Genomic DNA, 26,138 nt, shown 5'->3' on the forward strand with positions numbered 1-26,138 from the left:
TAGATTGCCTGGTAGTTCACTACATAGGTTTATGAGTATCACTTCTTCTTCTTTCGGCTTTTCCTGGGTCACCACAGTGGATCACCTGTCCGTTCATGATTGGCAGTGGAGTTTTACGGTGTCGAGTTGCCAGCCCAGTGCCCAACCTTCCACAGAAGGCACACACATGCACGCACTCACACCTAGGGCCAGTTTTGAGCATCCACTCCACCTACAGCATGTCTTTGGGACGTGAGAGGAAACCAGAGCACCTGGCGGAAACCCACGTGACCACAGGGAGGACAGACAGACTCCGCACAGAGAGCTCCACAGCCAAGGATTGAACCAGAAAGCCTCTCCTGTAAGGCGGCAATGCTAAATGCTGCACCACCGTGGCCACCCAAGTTTCTGAGTATCACTGATCTATTTAAATTCTACTGCAGTTCTGGGTTTGATTTGCATCTGTTCGCATACTGTGTGACCTCAATCAGTTCACTTATACAGGCTGTGCTCTTTGGCTGAGCCTGAAATGGGCTGATGTGGGTCAGTGCACCACCCCAGTTGACAAACAAATGAATTTAGCTCTTTAGTATTCCTTAAATTTTAGGTTTGTACTGCACATTGGTCATAGCATTATGGGAAATTCAACATAAAGTAATTGTCTTGACTTATTTTTATCTTTGATATACCAATAGTATATGTGCTTTGGAGTCTAGACCTAGAATAGCTACCAGTTACAACCAATCTCCATAACCTGGACTCGATCACTAGTTAAATCAAGTTTTACAATGCAGCAGCTGAAGATAGTTGTGAATGTATCAGTCAGTTACAGGCTGACAAGAAGAAGAAACAGAATCAACAAATTGTTTTTGCTTGAAATTCCTCATTCTGCTAACATGCAGTACGATATCTAATGTCTGCCATGTCTTGATATCTCTCCTCATTCACCAGGCTAATAAAACAAATTGTTTACATACAAAAAAATGGCCAGTAACGTATACTCAAAATATCATTACTGCAGATTATTTTTTGCATTTTTATCATTATTGTTCCTGTTAAAATCCTACAATTATTTAATAATCTTTCATGTTCTGCTTTTCTCTTTTTTTAATTCTTGGCTTTATAGGAAGAAGTCATCTCACCTCTTATCATAGTAGATTTTCATGCATACTTGGTATAAACTAACTTGCTGTCCTTTGACCAGAATGACTTGGTGTGTGATAAACAAAATATTTGGGTTATGACCTTCAAATGGTCGAGACTGGTACAAGAGTTTGCTCTAAACTAAAACATGCAGTATAGCTCAAAGAAAGTAATACTTGTGAACAAAACCTATATAGTTGTGCCCATCAGTTCAGTCTTTCCATCTGCTATATTGGTATTATTAAAATACTTCCTGTAAGACAAACTAAACTCTCTGTGTTATTTTCATTTGTTTACAGTTATAAGCTATGTATTAGCATATAGAACAGTGAACAACAGTCAGTGCTGATCAAGGTGCCAGGTATGGCTTTCTGTATACTCACCTGTCTATTCATGAAGACATAGATAATGGGGTTGTAGATGGTGGCACTCTTGGCAAAGTAGGCAGGCAAGGCTGCAGCCAGTGGGTGGAATGCATACCGAGGATAAGCAGCACCAAAACAGGCCATTAATGTGTAAGGTCCCCAGCAGAAACAGTAAGCAAAGATCATAACCACCACCATACGGGACACTTCCTTTTCAGCTTTTTGTGTAGACTCAGACTCCTTTTGTTGTTTAGCTACCTACAAAAATATGAATTAGTATCATAAGCCAGAAAATAACTTAACACCTATATTTTATGTGTCCTCAATACATATTTAAAGGTGGATTTTTCCTTCAACTAGACTGGTATGAATGAGGAATCCTACAGTTTTGTGGAGGGTAGGTATATTGTTCAGTTGTTTTACTAGAACAATAGCAGATACTGCTGCAGCCTGACAATGGATGAAAACAAAGGTACATTCATGTCATAATTCTCACCACAGAATGTGTTAGATACTGTACACAGATTTCTCCGTATCACATTATACTTATATATTCCATAGCCATTAATGTAGCACTGATAAAGCATCATTTCTTTCTTTCTGATTTTGTTTGTTATCCTTCTCATCAGCTGGATTTGCTTTCTGCCCACTATGATAGCAAGATACAAGACTTGTTCCCATACTATACACATCAGCTCTGAAAAATATTCTCCCTTACATTCGTTGATCACTGCAGGCTGTTGTGACAGTCATATGACTGGGATGGTTCCCTTCCTATCTTATCTAGTTCATACATAATGATGTTACATAATAATGTATCACTCTGGCGTCGGCATGACAATGCACCATCTGACATACACAAGGTTATGGTAAGTATCCTGTGCAACAGCTCTATCTGACTTCAATGTATTCAGACTGTTGGGTATTCCTAGAACAGAGAAGAGGGCACAGCTAGGGCAGGGAGGAGGGTGCAGCTGCAGATGTAAGGCTGTAGGGGTGCAATCAGCAGATGGTGTTGGTGCTGAAGTGCTGTAACTGCATTCAGAAATGAATATCATTACTGTCATTGTGGTTACTATAGAAGTAATAAAGCACTTCATGTGCGATAATTTAACTGTAGCAAGCCACTTGTTAAATTTGTAGCAAGCAATTTTCCTCATGTTCATAACAATTTTTTTTAGTCTGTAACTTTGAGGGAGATGCCAGAAAAGGAAAATGCACTAGGCACCAGATAACCTAGTTAAGACTCTAGGCAGTACTCTTCCCATTCTGAGTAATGAACATGGGTAATATGTTCAAAATATTTCTAAAGAACAAAATTCTGGACCTTGAACTGACATTCACTTTGTAGTGCTTGCCTTTTTGTGGGGATCCTTGGTGTCGGCTAGACTGACTATCAGCTGCTTGGATCTCCCTCTTATGGCTCCAATCTCTTCCTTAGCATGCACATAATGGAAATGGAGGCTTGAACATCTTGATTATTACCAATATTACTCCCCCTCCCCTTCAGCTAAAGCCATTGTTGGTGGCCTAAGAAGGAGATACACAGCAGAGCAGAGCTAGAAACGACAGCATCACATACACTGACTGGTATGCTAGGGCTTTTTCCTAAGCCCTATAACCACAGTGTGCTTATGTTACTACATCTTATGCTGGGCATGCAAAGAAACCTAGTCCATGAGTACCTATCTCCCCAGAGCCCTAAAACAGCCATACCATCTTGCATTCCTGTTTCCCCAGCCTTGTGATCTCTGTGAGTCTGGCATTACCAATACTTAAGGAGAGATGAGCCCACTCAGCATACCTCTCACTATGGGCACGGCCATCCTCCCTGTCAGCTCCATCAGATGTCATAGTGGCTAGTTTCTCCCAGTCATTTGGACCATAGTTGAGGTTATGTCTATCTATGCCATCAGGCTGGCAAAAACCAAGTAGCTGCCTTGCAGATATCAACAACTGACATGTTGAAAAACGCAGCTGAGGGAGACATTGCCCTTGTGGAAAATAGGGAGGGACTGCTTTGCTTCTTGTAGCAGTAGGCTTGTCATGTGGACATCCAGTTAGAAAGACACTGGAGACATTCTTCACTTTCTTGGTAAATGATAGAAACATCTGCTGATCTTTGTAGAATGAAGCCGCTCTATTAACACAGTAAAAGAGCTGTCAGTGGACATCCAGAGTACAGAGAAAATGTTCTCCAGGAGTATAGAGCACCTAACAGAATACAGAAAATTGAGTTAACTGGTTGGCATTATGATCAGATATAACTTTGCAGAAATTGTTTTTGGTTTAAATGAAGGACTATTGCACAGAGATACCATGTCTTTGTGAAAGGTCAAGTAACAAGGGTGGACAGATAATACCTGATGTTAGATATCTGCCAGCCAAAAGTAACAACAGCCCAAAAAAGTTTTCTCAGAAAGAAGATTAAGATCATCATACCTAGATGGTTCAAAATGTTAATATCCCCCTGGACTGGAGCAAAAGAAAATGTGACAGAATGCCTCAAATGAAAAATACCCATGATCTAATTTAGCCCTAGTGACTGCATCAGGTAGTTCTCCTACATCGGCTGAGTGATGCCGCTAGGAATCTAACACTGTCAGTTCGTATTATGTTAGCAACTGCAAAATCATGTTATGCATAACCTTTTAGAAGCTACATCCTTAAAGCTTACATGAAAGCATACTTGTTAGCAATATTTGACATCTGTGTAGTGAAGTATGAAATGGTTTCATGTGCTTAGTTGCATGTATGATAACTTTCTTATTTTTTTAAATGTCTCAACAAGCAGGTAATATAGATAGAACTGTCAGGACTCATATTAAACCTCACGAATGCCAAAAATAAATGCTGCTGATAATCTGACCTTCATTATATATATTATAGTGATGTTAGAATACTTCAAAATGATTGCAAACAGACCAAAAAAAAAAAAAACAGCAACATTGAAAGCTTACAAACAGGCATTTCCATATTTATTCTAGAATAATTTAAAGGTTAAAAAAGTCTATAAAATGACATGGTTGCAAAGATAGTGAATCAGTGATCAGTCATTTTCAGTGATACACTGTCATTAATAAATGCTATATGTTTCCGTATCTCAAAGTTTTGTTATGCTCATAACCAGTCAGTAACAATAATTCCATGGAGATGGAGAATTCAAATTTCCCACGCAATTAAGAAGTAAAATTCAAAACAAAACAGGCAACTGAAATATAAGCACAAACATGTGTTGATTGGGAGAAAATTAATGTGATAGTAGTACAAGAAAAATAAAGATAAGGAAAAAGTGCAGGGGTAAGATGAGGTTGGTTGACCACATGAAAAATTCTGTGCGAAAATCCTACTAAACAGAGAGAAGAAAAAAGAAAAGAGATGCAGCGTGTAGGTCATTATCAGATAAGAAAATGAAGAGTAAAAATAAAACAGCAACAAAGAAATAACAGAAATATGACAAAAAATAACAGAAATATGACAAAAAATAACAGAAATATGACAAAAAATAGGAAGAAAGTACCAGAATGCTGATGCCAGACTTTAATAGAATGAAAAAGATGGTCTGTACTTCTCCCCTCTAGGCTTTCGAATATTAGCTAAAACATTGTCTTCTCCAATAGCAAATCAAAACTAAGAAAATCTAAAGATATTATCCCTCAATGCTAGGAGCCCAAACAAAAAACTCCACTCTTTGGATGCTCTCTTTACCTAGATAATGCTGTTGTATGTGCGATCTCAGAGAAGTGGTTTAAAGCCGTGGACAGCACATCAACAGTACAGCGTTATAATGTCTTCTGCACATTTAGACCAGCTACTTCACAGGCTGGGAATAAAGGTGGAGGTGTCTCTATTTACATCAAAAATAAACAAGCTTCAAGGCTGGTCAAACAGGACAATGCACCTGAGCTGCTCCATGTTCAAATCACCATAGGGAAAATCCAATATAACTTCCTTGCAAGCTATAGGCCCCCCTCTATGACCCAGGAAACCCACACCATGTATTTTAACTGATTAAAAACACTAACCATCCAACCCAATACCATATTCATGGATGACTTTAATTACCACCACTATTAACTGGGAATCATTTATGACATCAAACGTACATGCACAGAGATTCCTGGATTTTGTAAACACAAACTCCCTGGACCAGACAGTCAATACACCAACCAGGGGTGCAACCATACTGGATCTGGTCCTCACTAATATGGGAGAGTGCTGCACACCCACTACTATAATGCCTTCCCTAGTAAAGTCATACCACAAAATGGTCTCCTTTGAAGTAAAAATAAAACCTGGACCCCCAGCTACACCGGGAATATTCAGGAACTACTCTAAGGCCAACCTCCTGCTATTAAGTGATAACCTGGCAAAATTTCAAGCCCCTATAAACCCTGAGGACACTGCTGCCTATGCAGAACTGGTCACAGAAACCCTATACAAGCATGTTAAGAACTGCACAGAGGCAGCTGCACCCACCAGGTAAAAGTACAGAACGAACTTAAAAAATAAGCCACCCTTGTAGAATCACAAAATCAATTGGATGTATAACATGAGGAAGAAAATCATGGCAAAAATTAGGAGGTGCAGCACCCAGCAGGATAAAAGCACTCTCATCAAACTAAACAAACAACTCAGAGGACAAATAAAGTCTACCAAAGCCAAATTTGAGGTAAGTTTGGCCTCCAAGGCCAAGGACAACCACAAAGCATTCTTTAGCTATGTCCGCAACCTCCAAACCAATGCACAGTTGTGTGCAGAGCTCATTGTAAATGGAGCCACCTATACTGAGCCAGAAGATATAGCAAACCTCCTGGCCGATAAATTCAGTTCCAACTTTACTCCTCTCTACCCCTCAACCTTTCCTCAGGAAATACCATCAAATATAACCACCCTACTATCACTAGAGAACAGGTCCTTAATGCTCTTTCTATGACCAAGAACACTGCATTAATGGGCCCAGACAATATCCCAGGATGCCTTCTAAATAGCATGAAACATGAGTTATCAGTGCCCCTGGAATTAATATTTAACTGTAGCCTCCAAACAGGCTTCATGCCCCATGAATGGAGAGAGGCAACAGTCATCCATCTCCACAAAGATAGGCCATCTAAAGACCCTGGAAACTACAGACCTATAAGTCTTACTAGTCTTATATGTATAGCCATGGAAAGAATTATCATGGAGATGATCAATGGAGCTATAGTAAACCACCAGACACTGGATCCAACCCATTTTGGTTTCTTAAAGGGCAGATCATGCCTACTCAACCTCGTGGACTTCTTTCAGAAGGTCTCCAAAGTAATGGATGAAGGCAAAATCATTCACACTGCCTACCTTGACCTGGCCAACGCATTTGACACAATACCTCACTCAAGCATTGGTGACAGACTCAAGAGGTTAGGTACAAACCCATTTGCCACCTGGTGGATAGGCAACTGGCTCACAGACAGGACCCAGGAAGTTAGAACTGGGGAATCCACCTCTACAAAGAGGCCAATCACAAGTGGAGTCCTTCAGGGATCAGTACTTGGACTGGTTGTTTTTGGAATTTACTTCTCAGAAGTCAAGGCCAATGTCAGTGGTCTCTGGCAGAATAAATTTGCAGATGATTGCAAATTAGGAGCTGTCATTGAATCTCACACTGACACAAATGTTCTCCAGGAAGGGTTGACATAGACAAACAACTGGTGTCAGAGTCATGGACTAAAACTAAATACAAAGAAATGCATAGTAGTATCGTTTGGAAGTCATCCATTCATGGTAACTATCATATTGACAACATACTCCTTAGAGTTGACCCAGTAGTTAGGAACTTAGCGACACACATAGATAGTAATCTAGCCTTTGATCATCATGTGTCTGCAGTGGTGAGGAAAACATTCTATGTTGCACAACTTATAAACAAAGGTATGACATCTAAGTCCAAGGAAGTCATTGTTCCACTGCATTCTGCATTCATCAGATCTATCATTGAGTACAATGCCCCCTTTGGTATGTACCTAACCAGGCATCTCCAACAACTGGAACGTTCAGAGATGCTCCTCACTTAAAGAATACAGGGCATAAGAAATATGTCCTTTGCAGACCGCCTCAAGGCCCTATCCATGTATTCTGTCTCCCACAGGATTTTCAGGGGAGATTTATGCCTGTCATACAAGGCATTGTCAGACCCCACTCTGATGGACCTCCTGCATATCCACAAAACAGTACCAGAATTACCTGTTCTAAAGACTTAAACCTTGCCTGTGATATAAATAGGACCTGTTGGAGAGATAGGTATGTATCCCAGAGACTACCCCGTCTATGGAACAGACTCCCCATCCATGTGAACCAGAGTTCCTCCCGAATCCAATTCAAGTGTCACTTGGACAACTGGATGGGAAACCAGAAATTCATCTCTGGTTTGGCACCTATGTCTGATGCAAACAGGTAATATGTAAATAGTTCATCTCCCAAGCCCATGCTTACACTTATTAAGGGTATCAGAACTCGTCAGAGATTTGGGATACAGCCTAGTAGACACCTATGAACCTATAAACCTATAAGATAGGAAGAAGATGATGACAATAAGCTGATAAGAAGAGTATGCAACTGCTTGCCTAATGTGTGAATTAGTAGTGAGTAAAAAACAGTGGAGAAAAAGAATGGGGCAAGGACGAGTACTTTAATCACTGGGGAAGAAACTTGTTTACAGCTTATAGTGGATATTTGGGGAGTGAAATGGAATACAGATAAAGTCAGAGAATTAAGGGGGGCATAGTTTAAGATATAATAATAATAATAATAATAATAATAATAATAATAATAATAATAATGATACATGGAAAATGATCAAAATCACTGCAGCATATGGCTCATGGGGTAAACAAGTGTCCGAGGAAGTACAGTTTTTTATTATGTAGTAAAACTCATTGCGTGTGCTGGGGATTTTAAGCGAAACATTCACAAGAAGGTACATTTTATCCGGACTAAAAGGAAACACTGTAGGTGGTGGAAGGAATAAGTTGTATTTGATAAATTAGAATTATAATTCCACATATTTAGGGAAATATTAAAAACCATATTAATTACATCTTTGTTTCTTCAGAATAGATAGCAAAGTGATTTGAAATAAAATTAAAATGAATATTTTATCCAGTCATACATTGATATAAGAAAATCTGGAAGAAATAAGCAATATCAAAAGAGGTAAGGGAACAGGGAATTTAAGTAGTTCTGTGCCAGGAAATAAACTGTAACGGAACAATTGCAGTTTCATTATGCATAAAAAAACTGTGAGAATTATATCAATGAAAAGATGAGTGATGATGTGATTTAAAAGTGAAAGAAAAGAAGGTAATCAGCAATTAGGAGTTTATTGATTGTAATAATACACTTTATAATTTCTCCAAGTCTTTTGGGTTTCTATCGCCATGATGGGAATGGACCCAATTCCTAGGTCAAAGTATGATTAAAGTTCATGAAATTAGTATTGTTTCAGTCCTTGATGTCAGCTTGATGTTTTTGGGTCATCAATAAATTGCTTATTTTGTGCTTTTCCTTTATATTTGTCTGTGTATCTTCTAAGTTTTTCCACTTGTGCAGAAATTTGTAGTTTGTTATTTGCGATAGTGCATGATAGATCCTGGCCTGTTCTAACACTGGGCATTTCTTTAACCACATCTATCTTTCTTAGTATTTTTGTTAATCTATTCCCTCTTCTATAGTATTTTAAGAGTGACACTTCTTATCTTAATTGCTTTATAGTTTTCTCTATTTGATACTTCCATGATAGTATTTGATTTCTCCCCTTCCTTTCCCTCACTACCCTGTGTTCTTGTGATATAACTTTATTAGTTATTAATTTAGCTGCACAGTAATATATCCTGTTTACTTCTGTTATATCACATGGATCTCTATGGATAGTTCTAATTACTGTATTTATTTGTTTTATCAGATTTCTGACTTTTTGGGTTTTACTGACCTTCTGCCGTCTATTTCTCTCATTGGGCAGCTGCAGTGGTGCAGCAGTTAGCGTTGTCACCTCACAGCAAGAGTTTTCCAGTTTGATCCTCAGCTGGGGTGCCTTCTGTGAGGAGTATGCATGTCCTCCCTGTGGTCACGTGGGTTTCCTCCAGGTGCTCCGGTTTCCTCTGGCAGCCCAGAGACATACTGTAGGTAGATTGGATACTCTAAATTGGCCCTAGGCGTGAGTGCATGCATGTGTGTGCCTTCCATGGAAGGTTGGGTGCCAGGCTGGCTACTCAACATTGTAAAACTTCACTGCCAATCATGAGCTGACAGGTGATCCACTGTGGCGACCACTAACCAGGAAAAGCCGAAAGAAGAAGAAGAAGAAGTTTATTTCTCTCATTGATCTTAATATATATCTATCTATGTCTATTAATTCAAGCATCTCTTCTCTTAGCTCATTTTCTTCCAAACTGAGGGCACATCCCTTGTTTTCCATTTCCCACGGGCACTCTATAGAAAGTTCTATAGCATCTTCCCATGGCAACTTCTCTTCAATTTCATCCTGTGCCATCTGTTGCTCTGTCATATGGGAACTCACTGGCCTATCACTCCTCAATACTGACTGCATCAGAGTTTCCACAGTTTCCTGTTCCTTTCCTTGCTTCAAGTGAATGTTTATACTGATTTCCTGTGGAAGGCTCCAAAATATCTTGATATGGCACTTGACCAATTGCTTCCTTTTCCACTGGTTTCCCCTTAATCTGGATATCCATTGCTCTATCCTGTTGTGATGCTTTCTGCATTCAATTTTCTACACTGAATCCTTCACTTTGCAGGTACTCCATAACCTCAGTTTCTATTTCTTTAACTTCTCCATTACTACTCTCATTTTCTACTTTTCCTCTTTGTCTTCTTATTTTTTGCATTGTAAAGTTTTCCATGCCTGGATTCCTTTGCCTGTATTCCTCTTCAAATATCTTTGGTGCTGTTCTTTTATATTGGTTAGTTTTGCTTTTTCCTTTGCATAAATATTATACCATATTAAATCTCTTTTTCTTTCCCATGTCTATATTTCCCCTTCAGATGTTTCCTGATCTTCCTGTTTCTCCTTACTTTGGGGACTCACTCCATCATGCTGTAATGTAACCTGTATTAGACCTTCTACACCAAATCCTTCACTTGGCAGGCACTCCATAACTTCAACGTCTATTTTTTTTTACTTCTACTTTACTAATCTTTTCTACATTCCATCTTTGTGAAATTATTTTTTTATTGTAAAATTTTCCATATCCAGATGCCTGTCTGTGTTTTTCTTTGAATATCTCTGGGGCTGCCTTCTTTATATTGATTAATTTGGCTTTCTACTTTGCACAAATATTGCACCATATCAAATCTCTCTTTCTTTCCCATGTCCGTATTTCTTTTTTATATTGTTCAAATATCTCTAGGTTTTGTTGTTTATATTTTTGCACTTCCTCAGATGCTTCTTCTTCCAAACAGATCAAAGTTTCTTGATCTATATACTGTTTTTCGGAAATCTGTTGTAATAATGAACGCAAATTTTCATTTGAAGCTTCTGACAGTTTTTCTTGCAGAAGTATTTTTCTTTCTTCTAATTTCTCTCTTAATCATTTTGTATATTTTGTGTCTGGAAATTATGGGCTTTTTGCATAAAAATAACAATACATAATTTCTTTCTTATCCTCAATAGTCAACTCCATCGTCTTTATGGCTCTTCTTTGGCCTATCAGGTTTTATGATTTTTGTGGACTGCTAGTTCCTTCTACAACAGAGGGGGTCATCCTCCCCTTGGGCCTGGCCTGGCCCCATTGTAGGAATGTTTCCATATTTTGAGGATTCCACGCTGTCATTTTTTCCAGTCCTGGCACCAGTGCGCCTACCAGGATTGGGCACTATTTTATCCTGGGTCTTGTGCACCCAGCTATCTCTTTTAATTTTTGAACTACTTCGGTCCATGATATTTGCTATATAAATACAGTCTATATATCAGTGTCACCTTGGTGAGATTTTGTGAAAACAGGGTCCACTTTGCAAAGGTACTCACCAAGACTTGAGGATGAATTCAGTTTCAGCACTACTCCTCTCCTTTGCTTGCTGACTTTTCATCTCTCCATTTGGACCCTTCTTTCCATCTCCATGTTTATATGATGGTATTACAGGGAGTTTATAAATATGACAAAGTTGGCAATCAGGGAACTGGTACAACAGTAAAAGAAGGGAAATATGAGTTGGATAGGTGAGGTCAGTCAATTTTAACAACAGAAAACTTGTGAACATTTTAAAGGGAGATTTTCCTTGTAAGTATCTGGAAAATAAAAGTAAAACAGAAGAAATAAACATTTTTAGTGAGAAAGTATTGCTATTTATAAATGCAATGCAACTGTATTGCTTTAGCACAGAAGGCTCCTGCTTAAGATGTGTCTGTGTCACAAGATTGAAGGACCAGATTATCAAAACCAAGAAGACTGAATCTTGAAACATTCAATTGGCTTCTTGTCTGGAAGCCAGCATAAAAAAAAGGCAATAGTGTTTTTACAGGGTACAAGACCCCCCTGAACCAACACTCCTGCCTATTATGTATACCAACTCCGAGATCGCTCCACATTTGGGAAAGGGTAAACACCCAACCCCAAAAATACTGTCTTCCAGAGAAGAAGCCAGTTCAGCATACCAAGATTTGATTGTCTCAGTTTTAATAATCTGGTCTTTCGATCTTCTAACATAGACCCATTATGATTTATCTATAGTATAAAAGAATGGAAAAACAAAAATGTGAAAGGGGATTCCAAAACAAACATAATATGATACAATATTTGTTTTTAAGAGTAGTTACATGCAAATCTTACAAAAAATGTAATGTTGACTGAAAAGAGAATGATTCAGAAATATAATATATGCAAATCACCCTGGGGAAAATAGGACTGCCTGGGGTATTACCAAGAGGAAGTATAATCTTGTCTCTGGAATTTTGAAGATTACAAGATATGTTTACATATCACAAATGATAAAAAAATGTTCAAAGCTGTGGTAAGGAAAATGTCTAATGTTTTAAGCCTCTCTATAAAAGAAAAAAAAAATAAATAAAAATTGTGTTTTAATACAATTGGCAGATTTTATATAAATTTCTGAAAAAATGTAAAAGAAAAGATAGTTTGATTCTCTCTGCATTTTAGGATTCAGTATTGTTTGTTTATGTTAGTATATGTTTATATTATTGGTATGTAGGGTATTTTTCTTATTTTTTAAATAAACTGCTATTTGTGTTTCTGTCATGTTACGTCATAGCAAAAAGTCTGCAGTCATAAATGGAAATATGGTCTAAAGATTGTATTTAAAAAAAAAGAACACTTTACCATGCACTATCATGTTTCATTGGATTGTTTGAACTCATATTTTATCATTTTGGTTTTGTTGTATAATCTCAGTGATGACACATTAGGTGAAAACACTCCCTCATGCCACACTGCCGTAAAAGCAATGGAATATGACATAAAGTGCCTGGAGTGAGAATAAAATCTAGATCCTTTTGATCCTCTTAGCATCAAAAACTACTGAATAATCTAAGATGTGCTGAAAATGTCTACCACCTTTTTGTTCTATAATCTCAATAAAAATGTATTTAACACAAACTACAAACATGAATGCCTGAACGCCTCTTTAGTTAGGTCTCTTCCACTTACAAACTGTTTAGAGATAGGTGAGAGGAAGAGCTTCATAAAATGGGCTTCATTCAAACTGCTGAGACTTCTCATTTCCCCCCCAGAGCTTCCTGCAGGTATGGGGATGGATATTGTACATTTTATTTTTTCTGAAACAAAACTACAACAAGTATATAAAATCCCAGCCAACACTTTGCATCACGATGCTGAGATTTTTTCAATCTGACCTTTATTTTTTTGGCCCCTGATGCTGCATTGTAATCTATCCCTGGGTACCTTATTACGTGATCGAAACCTTAGATTACCGAACAACTAAAGGTTGCTCACTAAATGTCGATGTCTGAAAATTGCAAACTACCATTTCCACACAGGGAAATGAGCCATTTGGCCATTACGTTGATTTTGTTCTTTCACTGCTGTAGAGCGATCTCGGAGTTGGCATATTTAGTTAGTGGGGGTGTGGGGGGCACAGCTCCCCAGATCTGGGGGGGTGGGGGCAAAGCCCCCCAGTTCATTTCAGTTTAAATTTTTTTTTTTATTTGGCCAACGGCATTGTTTCACTATGTGGAAATGGCCGTTTTCAATGCTAAGGGTTCGATATTTCATGATCAGCCTTTAGGTGTTCAATAATTTAAGGTTTCAATCACATAATATAGACCCTCTATCCCTGTGTGTTATGTCTCTGACAAACAAGGACAATCAGCCAACTGATGCTCACAGCAGATCATTTCAAAAACATCACAATCAGATCTCAGAAAGAATAATGTTAAGAAACCGTATTTAATAGTATGCACTCAAGTGAAATAAAAAAAAAAACATGGAGTCCCAGTGTTTGTTCAGACACTTTCCACTTATAACCCCCTATTTTTCAATTCTATAGTAAACCTCAGTATTTAATATAGGAAAAGCACTTTCATCCATACATATCTTAATTTCATCAAATCCAATAGCATTAATATTAAAAGTATAGTTAAAGCCAGTCTTTTTTTATAATGCTGCAATGTTAATTGTGGAGAGTGCAAGGATGTGGGATGTACACATTTTTTTGTGATTGTTTCTCTCCAGTGTTAACAAATATTGTATTATATTGAGTTACTTGGTGAATTGATTCTGCTCCTGCACTTTGAAATAAGTGAACAGATGAGGAAATGTATGATGATTAAGAGGGAAGATTGCCGGTTTAATCTCCAATATCTAATTTGCATGAAGTTTAGATTTCAGACCTTCCAGTCAACCAGAGAGTAGGCTCACATTTGCTGACCAGTGGGGATCCTGAAAATTAAATATAGAAGCATCCAGCTATATTAGATAAGTCCAGCTGTCCCTAAACTTAATAAGCGCTTGCATATCTTAATGACCCTCATGGTGGAAAAGATTATAATTATCAATGGTGTGGCTGTAATAGACTTGAAACTCATAAGGGGCTTTTGGGTAGTGACACACTGTTGGCCGCGCTTGGTTTAATATCTCCAAGTCTTTTGGATTTCTAATACCATGACAGGAATGGACCCCAATCCTAACCTATGGTATGAGTAAAGTTCATGAAATTAGTATTGTTTTCATCTTTGATGTTAGCTAGAAGTGCTCTTCGCAGCATCCACAATGTGCCCAGAAATTACTCATTCTATAACCCGTTTGGAGTTACAAATATACACAGAGTACATGTCACACACTGTTAGCCTCAGATGTGAGATGGAGCATGGAATATCAGTCGTGAAGTATATACATGTCCTTAGAAGATAATGTAGAGATGAGTCTTCTTCAAGTAAAACATTTCAAATCTTTAGCTATAAATAACAGCCTGCTCTGGAGACAGGACTGCTTCCCTCTGCCATATACTGCTGAGATAATGATTTGCTTCACAGTTGTTTAGGAAAGTTCCCATATTTCTTACTTCCTCCACCACTAATATCAACATTTTTCCACGTGAGGAATCAGAATGCAACCCTAAATGTAGTAATCCCAGGATGGACCAGTGGGAACCTTAATATCTTTTCTGATAAAATCTAAAGGAGCTGGGAATGTGTTTCTGCCATAGTCACGCACAGCCTTCTCAGTACAGTACAATTTAATGATGATCAGAGTTCTTGTGTAAGTCATGGGGAACACTGCAAAGACACAGTGATGTGCCATCATCACTGAATATGGCTATTACTTTTGCTGTTATATTAAATTATATACTCTGCCTTCATTACTCAGAAGTCACACATGCAACAATAAAAGTTATTTCAAAAATAATTTCTGTATACATATTTATCTGACTTATTCAGCTCCTTCCACAATCTCAGGGAGGTTTTTAGAAGTATTATTTCATATCTTTCAAGTAATTCAAGTAATACATTTTCTGTCACCGCTGCCTTTTCTGCATAGAATGTAAACCTGGCTATATCTAACTTAATGTCATATCCACTCAGGTTCATAGTTAAATCATATTCACAAATGGAATTTATTTTTAGCATTTGCTTCAACTGAAAAGACATCAAAACCAAAGGCCCTGTGAAATGCAACAGTTACATCCTGTACTATACAGATAAGATATTCTGGACAACTGGTGAGAATGTTTTGCTCAGAGTAATCTCTGACATCTATATCAATAATGAAATTGCTTCTGCATCTGTGTAAATCCATCATAGTCCCAGGGATATTAACTCTACACTGTACATGAAAAGAGTTCTCCGGTACTACATGGACTATATAAAGGAATTGAGGCTAATGTCACTAAATTATTTGTTGTGTGAGAAGAAGCATGTTCCTGCTGGATAGCCTGTAAACAACTTTTGTGTTGCTGATGGCAAGCATCTTCTATTTCTACCAGCAGACTGGCACTGTTTCATGTGCAACATATCCACATTTCATAAAATGCCATCTTAAACAGCAGTCTGGAGATGATGTTCCCTGCACAGTTTTCATTTGTGGAAACAACTCAGGCCTTCATTTTTGGTCTGCTACTTATTAACCATGTAAAATACTAAACAGTTTGCAGACATCACAGTACAGTAAAGTTAAAATAAAATGCAGTCAGCTAGCAGAACAACTGGATATAAACAATGCAATAAGAGTAGGAAACCTTAAACGTGTACACTGAGAAAAAGAGTCAGATTTGAAACTTACTGTTCTAATAGCCAACCACACTTGGATATAACAAAGGATAATTATGCCAAGAGGTATTATACAGCATGTGATCATTAGTGCTATCATGAACGATTGTGTTCCATTCGCATCTTCTCCACTAAACACATCAGGACCACAAGAAGTCTTTAGTCCATGAGGCCAGTATCTACAAAAATGACGAAAAGATAGTAAGTATTGCATCTCATCTGCCTGTCCCTTTAAGCTGCCTTACTGAAAGTAAAGACATTTCTTTAAAACATTCCAACCTCGGCTCAGCTTAACTCTGTTTTACATCAAAATCCATTTAATATATATATATATATATATATATATATATATATATATATATATATATATATATATTTAATGAAGCTGATATGAACTATTACTAAATTCTGACAAAATAAACCATGGAACACCCTTTATTTGATAAATGCTTAGTGTAACTGTAACATCTCTTATGCATGCCTCAGTGTTAATGCTATGCAGCTATGTTGATCAGAATAACAATCAACCCAGTAGGTTATACTAGGCATCATGCTTACTGGAAATGTTGCAGTTTTCTGAATCCAAAACTAAAGAATCACAGCTGATTGCTGAAATCATCATCTCATGAATTTATAAGTTACACATATGTACTGGGGGTGCAGCAAGGGTATTGCCTCTTCTCTGAAAATATGCATGACCTCAGAGTTCGAAAAATCCAGTAGCTGGTGTACAGAGTAAGGGGGGGGGGGGAGGGGGAGATTTCTGCCTGTAAAATGATTTGTATTCATGTTCAGTTGTCAGATTTCATTGCTGATCTGAAAGTTAGATTCAGTGATGTGTCATTCAGCATTTTCAGATTTGTCAACTTGTCTCAAACCCATGCCTACCTCTCAGACAACATTCGGTAAGCATTTTTCAGTTCTGGATCACAAGGTTATAGTTAAGGTAATGTGAACATGTGACAAAGTCAATAAATCTAGGGTCAGGTTTTCAGAAATGTTATATGTTAGGGTTTCATTTCAAGAAGTATCCTCGTACCATTACGAAATATTTTTCCCAAAGTGTGATGTTACGGATAGTGTATGAAATCATTTTTTAGTATGGAATTGCAAAATAACAGCACAATAGTTCAACAGGTGGTTTCTCACCTTTGTTACAGACTCAAACTATTAACCTGAAAAGAAAAGAAAAATGTCACAGCAACAGACAGATGTTGTTCTTATCACTAATGCTGCAAAATCACTTATCATATAACACACTTGCCTTTCAGGCCAGGAGTATTATAAGGCTGTGGGTTCTGTCCCATAATGTAGAAAATACACATTGGACTTGAGCTGCAGGCATATAACTCAAACTTTAATTGTTAACAATATTTATTTTCAATGTTTTTGTTCTAGTTGTTCCTATTTCAAACATTGGTATCTCTAAAGCTGCAGAGGAACTTGACAGAGTTCTGGAATTCATGGATCTAGACATATCAGATATATGTCAATGTGAGTGTCCTCAATGACAAATCGTATCATTTCCAGCAAGTCATGCTTCTTCTTATCACCGGCCAGAAAACTATAAACATGCATACTATTGGGTAGTGCAGTGGTACAATGGTTAGCATTGTTACTTCACAGTAAGAGGTTCTCTGGTTCGATTCTCAGCTGGGTGCATTCTGTGTGAAGTCTGCATGTCCTCTCTGCATTCATGTGGGCTTCTTCCAGATGCTCCAGTTTCTCCCATATTCCAAAGACATGTGTCTGGAGCATTTCTCCCCAGGACTCTGCTGAAAATGGGCTCTGTCCCATTTGGACTTTTCCAATAAACCAATGATAAATAAATATATGAAAAAAATCTGAAGAAGGAAAAAAAATCAATATTTTGGCAGTACTGAGAAATAAATTACAGACATGTTGTAAGCCAATGAAGAATCTATCCTATGTAAAACCTTTAATCTTTAGCATAAATCAAGGTGCCTGAGAGAATATTGATGCCAGAAACGATGCAAACAAAGCACATGCCTGAGAATTTTATCAACTATGTAATTATTTAGTCAAAGATAAATTATCCTGTAGCACAAGAAGGAGCCATATAAGAGGCAAATTGTTGAGAGAATCAGATATGACACCAGAAAAAGCCATACATGCGCTTTCACTATTGAATTATCAAGCATAAAATTTAGAACTGATTATTTAAAAGCTTATAAATTTGACTTCTGTGCATGATAATATGGATAGTCTGAATTTCAAAGAATGTACAGTAATACAAATATAAATGAAATGGATTCCATGTGATATTCCATTGGGCTAGCAAAGGTAATAAATATGCAGCAAAGGACCTCAACCAGTGAAATAAATGTGGTTTCAATCATGAAAGGAGGCAACATAAGGTAGAAATCAAGTTTGCAGTCTTTACATAGCTGTTGGCCCTTATGTCAGAATGACTTACATCAGCTAGAATTATCAAAAACACAATATTAATCTTCTAGAGACAAATGATCAGTTAAAAAGAGAACTGCTCATGAGTACAACAGAAATGCAGTTTGTGGATACCATGCGTGCTAATATAAGAGACAAGGTATGCAAAAATAGACTGCATTTTAAAAGAACCTGATAATAAAACTGTGAATGAGTGTTTTAAAGAAGTCTTGCCTGAGGAACTATAGATAAATGACAAAGCTGTTGTGTTTAAGCTGGACCTTGGAGTAGAATGCAGTATAACATCTGGATTTACATTCAGGATGCTTGCTTTAGACTACAGCCTAAGTAGATGTATATGTGTTTTTTGTCATATTTAGGCCATCCATTAAAGCTTATTGGCCAAATCTGGCTCAGCTGTGTGTACAAAATGACATGTACAAGCAAGTGTTTCAAGTAGTAGCTCTGCAATCTCAGTTAAAGCAACTATATAAGAACTATTTGTATGTGGCTATGATTAAGAGAACTGAGACTATACAGCTGGTAAATGGGACAAAAATGAAGCTTACAGTCAAAAGGAGCTGAATAAAATTAATAGAGAAGTGAAACATTTCTGTGATAACAGTTCAGTGAGAAGGGAACATTTCTCATATTCATATTCACAGAAGCAAACAGAATGGATGACTACAGTACTAGGCTGAACTCAGTGCATACACAGCCCTGGTTAACGATAAAGTAATTGAAATAAATAAAATTGAGTTTTTTAGATTTTGTCAGTCAAAATGTTTAAAGAAAGAAGAGACTATAATGTGCATGTTATATCACTGTTACTGCTGGTACAGAAATATAAAACACAGTGTTCAGAAAGAAAAACACGATTTCCTAGCCTAGAGAATTGTTCGGATCCTTTTGAGGATCAAGGATACCTGAAAACAGAGCATCATATTAAACTTGTTTGAAAGCTGTGCCAGTGAGAAGTGATTCATGTGGAGTACATATAGGCCTTAGAGAAAAGACAGACCAAGAGATTAAGTGTGTGGAACGACAATGAAACAGAGCTGACTGAATGGCTCAAAAGCATGGGTGACTATTCTAAAGCAAAGCAAAGTTTAGGTTTGTGCAGATCCACAAGACCTTAACAACTAGTACTCTGCTTAATGAAAATTTTTTCTAAGCCTTCCATCCCTCTCAACTGTACAGATTTTCACAGAATGTCCAGATTTTTGCCTCGTATATTTGGTCTGTTCCTCATAAAATCTGTGGCTTTCTGGCAAATCATAGAGGACTGAAGGCATTAAATAATGATGAAATAATGACATATATGTGAGTTTCAGACTTCATATCCTTCATAAAATGCATGCTAACACAAATCCTGTTATTCTAGCAGCTTTCTAAGTTTATAAGAGCAGTATTTAAAATCTGTCCCTATTTTTGGGCCTTTGTCCCCACATTATTATAGGCTCTGTCCACATTTCTTGCATTAAGAGGTTGAGATGGATGCTTGATGCTAATCAGGAATGTCATCAAATTAAACTTGATAAAGTAAGCTTTAAGTTGCGTAACTTCAATGTATTCAAGCAGATTAAGATTTTTTGAGACTATCATTTAGCATTTCATTAGATTCAGAAGTCTTCCATTATCTGCAGCTGCTGCTATAACTGAGTGTTTGAAAGGTGTTGGAATTATTATTGATGATATTTTGGTCTTGAGTACATGACATTAGATTAATTGTTACATAGATTGAGGTCACAAGACTGGAAGATTAACAAATAACATGTCAAACTGATGTAATTTTGAAACTCATGGATCATTATCTTACTGATGGGTTCCAGCTATGCCACTCCTTACATGCATACTTCAACATGTTTATACCACAGTACTGCACTAGCCATATATAACTGTACCTCAAAAAAAGCTACTTGAACAGACTTCAATTTTTAGATGATAAGAGGATCAAGCTAAAAGCTTTGAACTACTAATTGGATTCATAACAGCTGAGCTTACACTGAAGGGCATTGCTTCCAGAAAAAAATAAGTTATACCTCCCTGTACTCTTCCCTCATCAGGCCAATAATTGAGTACAATGCCCCTTTTGGTATGTACCTTTCCAAACACCTGCAGCAACTGGAGAGACCGCAAAGGTTCTTCACAAGGAAAATTCAAGGTCTTCAGCATCTGTCTTATGAGGACCATCTGAAATCACTTGTCACTTTATTCTGTTTCATACAGCCTGCTCAGAGGTGATCTCTGCCTTGCATATAAGGCAATCTTTGACTCTGCTTTACTGAAAATGCTGCATATTGGTAAGTCAAATGATACACGGTTTACTCGCTCTAATGGCCTTAACCTGGTATGTGACATTAATAGAATCTGCTGGAGGGTCAGATTTGTCTCCCAGGGGTTACCGCACCTTTGGAACTGACTTCTGCTTCATGTCAAGCAGATCACCTCATTGACCTTCTTCAAACACAGTCTGGACGATTGAATAGGTAAATGTAAGTTCACCCCAGGGGTTCTGCCTATGTCCCTCTTGGACAGAGGTGATAGGTGCTGATTGTGGAAATAAGGGTAAAATTTGGCTAGGCTTGTCAGGGCCCTAGGGTCATTAGCCTTGTAACCTCCTATGATCCTATGAAGCATTATGTATGACACTACATATTGATGCAAACAAAAAAGGGCTAGAAGCAGTGTTATTAAAAGTAATCAGATCTATTCCCTATGCATTATTAGCTTACAAATTAAATGATCAAATAATAAAAAACACACCATCCTTAAACACCAATGACTGCTAGACAGCAAATCAAACCACATTATATTTACTTCAGATATGTTAGCTGCTTAGTCCTTCTGAGCCTATGTCCATTTCTCATGGGAATAACTGGAGATTAATGTCCTGGCGTGCAACAATTACAAATATAAATACACAATTACTAGTAGAACAGTTTTAAAAAAAAATTAGAAATAAGATGTAATTATACCGATAATAAAATAAGAACATAGGTGATGTTACACAGTATTAATGTGCCCCCAGGGTATTCACAATGTGGTTACATACTCTAAGCTTTCCTTCTAGACCTAATTCTCATCACCAAGGATCAAGCACTGCACAGTTCAGTTCTGGATTGTAAGCCTTTCTCCAGGCCTTTCTCACGCGCTCTCTCTCTTCCATAATCAAAGTTCTGTGATAGCACTCTTCAGATTAGCCCTAGCTGAGCCCTTTCGTAGTCCATACTTGTAGTTCCTCCTTCACTCACAAACATTGATCCTCCAGTATGGAACCAACCTCCTCACTTTGCCCTCCCAGGTTATTCTGTTTTACTGCAACAAAGCCTCTGACTGGCTACATATTAGCCATTAGCAATTACTGAAATAAAATGTCCTTGCATACTTAAAGAAATATAAACTGACATGTTTCATCACTGAAACATAAAATCAAAACATTTCCACATTTTTATACATTTGTCATAGAGTCCACAGACTCAGAATGTTACAATGCACATACACGCGCACACACACACACACACACACACACACACACACACACACACACACACATACACACACACACAAATATATATACACAAACACACACACACACACACATATATATATATATATATATATATATATATATATATATATATATATATATATATATATATACATTTAGTTTACCTCCTATTGTCCAAATATAGGTAAAATCAACCTCTGCATTGACTGCACACTTTTGACAGTTGTGCAAAAATGGACAACTCTCAGGGTTAGGGAATATGCCCATAACCTAATGATTGTGGGGTCTTGGAGTTAAAAATATAATTAGCAGGGGTGAAGGAGGGGCTTGCCTCCCTGCAATAAACACTATTTTTTAACAATGCATGTTCCAAGGAGTAACCACAGTGCATGCACATGAGTGCGTGAACCTGTGCATTTTAACATTAATATGTCGAACTTAGTGTGTGCACATGTATGTATATCTATATCTATCTATTTATATATATATATATATATATATGTATACACATACACACATATATATATATATATATATATATATATATATATATATATATATTATATGTGTGTGTGTATATATATATATAAAAGGTCTATATTAGAACAGCGAAGGTTTAGCTTGTCGAACACCTAAATGTTGACAGCTAAACAGCGAAAGCTTAAAACTGTGAACTTTTTCCTAGGGAAAAAATTTGCTTGGCTGTTATCGTGAATTTGCCCATTTCCCTAATGTAGAGTGATCCCGGAGTTGGTATATTTAGTTAGGGGGGTGTGGGGGGCAAAGCCCCCCACTTAATTAGGATTTGAAAGTTTGTTTTAGTGTCTCACGGGCAAGCAAATTTTTTCCCTATGAAAAAATTCTCTGAAGTGGCCGTTTGCAGTTTTAAGCTTTCGCTGTTTAGCTGTCAACATTTAGGTGTTTCGACAGGCTAAACATTCAATTATATAATATAGACCCTAGATATATATATATATATATATATATATATATATATATATATATATATATATATATATACATACACATATATTTTATGCATATGTGTGTGCACATATATGTGTGCATGTTTGTGTATGTGTGTGTGTGTGTGTGTGTGTGTGTGTGTGTGTGTGTGTTGCTCCTATTTGATGTTTTTATCCTTATCAAGCCCTATAATTTGCTTCAACTTGTGTTGTTAAATTAAGGATCTTAGCTTGCTCTCAAGTTGAACCATACAGGACAGCAGCTATATTTATTAAACTTACAGAAATTACTATTTTAAGCATGTCTACAATAATTTTGATCTACTTATTTTATCAAATGAATATCCTAGGCCAGTAAATAACAGAAACAGTACGTTTCTTAACTGAGCATGTCATTTTTGCTGTAACAGCACAATGCCTGTTTCTTAACTGAGTATATTTCTCAATCATTTTCTGTAACAACAGGCAAGCATCTAATGTCAGTGTTTTTGTAACATAAGCAAATGCAGCAAAATAAAGGTATTTTATCAAACTTCTCCTTTAAATCCTGCAAAATAATTTAAAAAAGCTATTTAGAGAATGTTTCACAAATGCTAGGGACCAATTAATCTTTAAATTTGTATATCCTTTTAAAGACATCAGAACAATGATCCCTCCAGCCCAGGAAGAAGGACATTTATTTTCCTTTAAATTTAACATCTCATGGGGAATGTGCAGATAGACATTATTGCTTATTCTATCAGGACCTGCAGCTTTCATCTTTCTTATCTTTCTTATGCAATTTTCTATACTGGTACAGCCAATCTTAACTCCTAAAAGATATCAATCCCACTTATTGAGTGACTTCCCTCTATAATTGGGGTTAAGGAATTTTACTTCAAAATATTCTGTGTATCTATTATCTGTTTGTAACATTAATGCAAAATATCATATTTCTTGCAAAACTCCTTCTAACATTATTAAAAATAACACCTATTATTCTGTACCATCTCAATTCAGTGTACTTTTATGTTTTATCCTTAAATAATTTCTATATTGTGTTCTTCATATTCCCATTTACTTATAGCTCTTTTCAGACATGTTCTTTCCCATTTCTTTATCCCTGCTGTGTATCTCATTTTGTATCATAAACTGCCATTGTCCCAACATCCTTCTGTCTTACGTCTGAGGCATCACCCCCTTGTCTTTTGTTTATATAATTGCTGAACAGCCTCCTCCACAGTATAATTTTGTTTAATTTACTACTTATTCATTGCCCTATTAGTAATGAAATAGTCTCCTTTTATTAGCTTGTAAATTAACTTCCTTGATCTAAACCTCTAATTCCACACCTTCTACCCAAGTCTTGCCTTTTCATCATTAATACTAGATGGTCACATTCTGGTCTAGTATCTATTATTAGTTTCTGATGGGGCATGAAATTTATTGGAGCTACCTAATAATCTATAATATATTCTTTCTTCCTAGTTAAAAATTTAATTTTTTGGCTAGGTATGTCTTTATCATTTAAGATTATTATATCACATGAAAACTAATCACATAATGTATTTTTTTTGGCTGTTGAAGTTTCATTCTCTGGGTTCACTTTTTTTTTGTAGTCACTTTATTTTTAAGGACACTTTAATAATTCTGATGTTACTTTGCTATACAGCTGAGGTCGTCATTTATTATTGTTGTATTTTCATTTTTTGTAACCTTCCAATATACATTTTGCATGTTCTGCCAGAAGTTGTATATGATTCTATCATCCTCTTTTACAGATGTTGTGTGCACATTTATTATATTCCTGTTATTTTCATAATACCAGATCTTTACTACTAACATATTTGAGTTAACTTCACAAACTGGTCTATTGGCCCTTGATTGATGTTTACAAATCTCAACAGTTTTCCTTTTTATGTCAGTATTTATTCTCTTTTGCTGTTAAAACTTGGCATTGTACAAAATTTGAACTGAATATTCTGCATAATCATCTAACCATGTCTCCTGGATATTCAGTATATCACATTATCTTAATTTCCCCAATAAATCTTTATCACCTATTTTGGTAGCTTATCCTGTTATGTTTTATGATACTACATTTAAGCCTTCTCTGCTTCCTGACTTACTTTTCTTATTTCCATAAATAACCAGTTCCTCTGTGATGATTACTAAGATTCTACCTTTTAACTGATACAGTATGTTTCTATTTATTCAAAATTTCTACTTGACTTTCTTAAGTCTTCTAATATTTTTAGAATTCTCTACATGCGTTTGTGAATTTTTCTCAATTCCACTAATCTACTTTATTTGCTACAGCTTTAAAGTGTTTTAGGGCCTCGTCTAATACTACTGTTTTTTTTTCACTCATTAACAATGGGATATTAAACAGAGATGGTATTACTTACATATTTTTTCATGATTAATCTCTTCCCTTTTGGCCCATTAGTCTAAAAAGATTCTAGAGATTCTACTTACTTGTCCAACAACTATATATATATAAATACAAACAAATCAACAACTGTTATACTTCATGAACTTTGTGTTTCCTTAACCAAAGTTTGAAAAATCTATTAAATCTTTTGAAGTCATCTCACTACTTTAAGTACAATGCTCTCTTTTTCATACTCTGTTCCCATCTAAGTTTAGTACTCACCTAACGTGTGCATCTCAGAAACAAAAAAAGAAACAAATGCCGATGGTACAAACTAAAACCATAAACCAAAAAAATAACCACAATATTAATGATAGGAAAAACATAATTTAATGACTTGGATTAGTGCTTTCATCCTAACTATACTAGACTCCTTCAGCATCAATTATGCAAATTAAAACTATCCAATAAATGTTTGTGTAATCACAACTGCATGAGTAAAAAACAATTATCAGAAGTGGTACATAGAGTTTTCCAAACAGCATAGAACATCTCTAAATCTCTTAAAACACACATGCATGCATTGCCTTAGGTGTGCTTTTAAAGTACTTTTAAATTTCAGTTTGACTTGGGAGCATATCCTGTGTTCAAGTTAATCTGCTACTTCAGTTCTTTAGTTTTT

At 36.6% G+C, this 26,138-nt stretch overlaps 1 protein-coding gene across 1 annotated transcript in view; it reads right to left on the reverse strand.

The window, feature by feature from the left end:
- LOC122808315 (medium-wave-sensitive opsin 1-like) overlaps nucleotides 1–26,138 on the reverse strand; it is a 139,497-nt gene that overhangs the window by 16,537 nt on the left and 96,822 nt on the right. The window contains exons 4-5 of the mRNA XM_044079282.1: nucleotides 16,235–16,400; nucleotides 1,506–1,745 (exon numbers count right to left, since the gene is read on the reverse strand). Coding sequence (XP_043935217.1) covers nucleotides 1,506–1,745; nucleotides 16,235–16,400 — 406 coding nt within the window. The remainder of the gene's footprint in view (nucleotides 1–1,505; nucleotides 1,746–16,234; nucleotides 16,401–26,138) is intronic.

Source organism: Protopterus annectens, chromosome 8.part0 (assembly GCF_019279795.1).
Source record: "Protopterus annectens isolate FY-2018-M chromosome 8.part0, PAN1.0, whole genome shotgun sequence".
NCBI classification, from domain to species: domain Eukaryota; kingdom Metazoa; phylum Chordata; order Ceratodontiformes; family Protopteridae; genus Protopterus; species Protopterus annectens.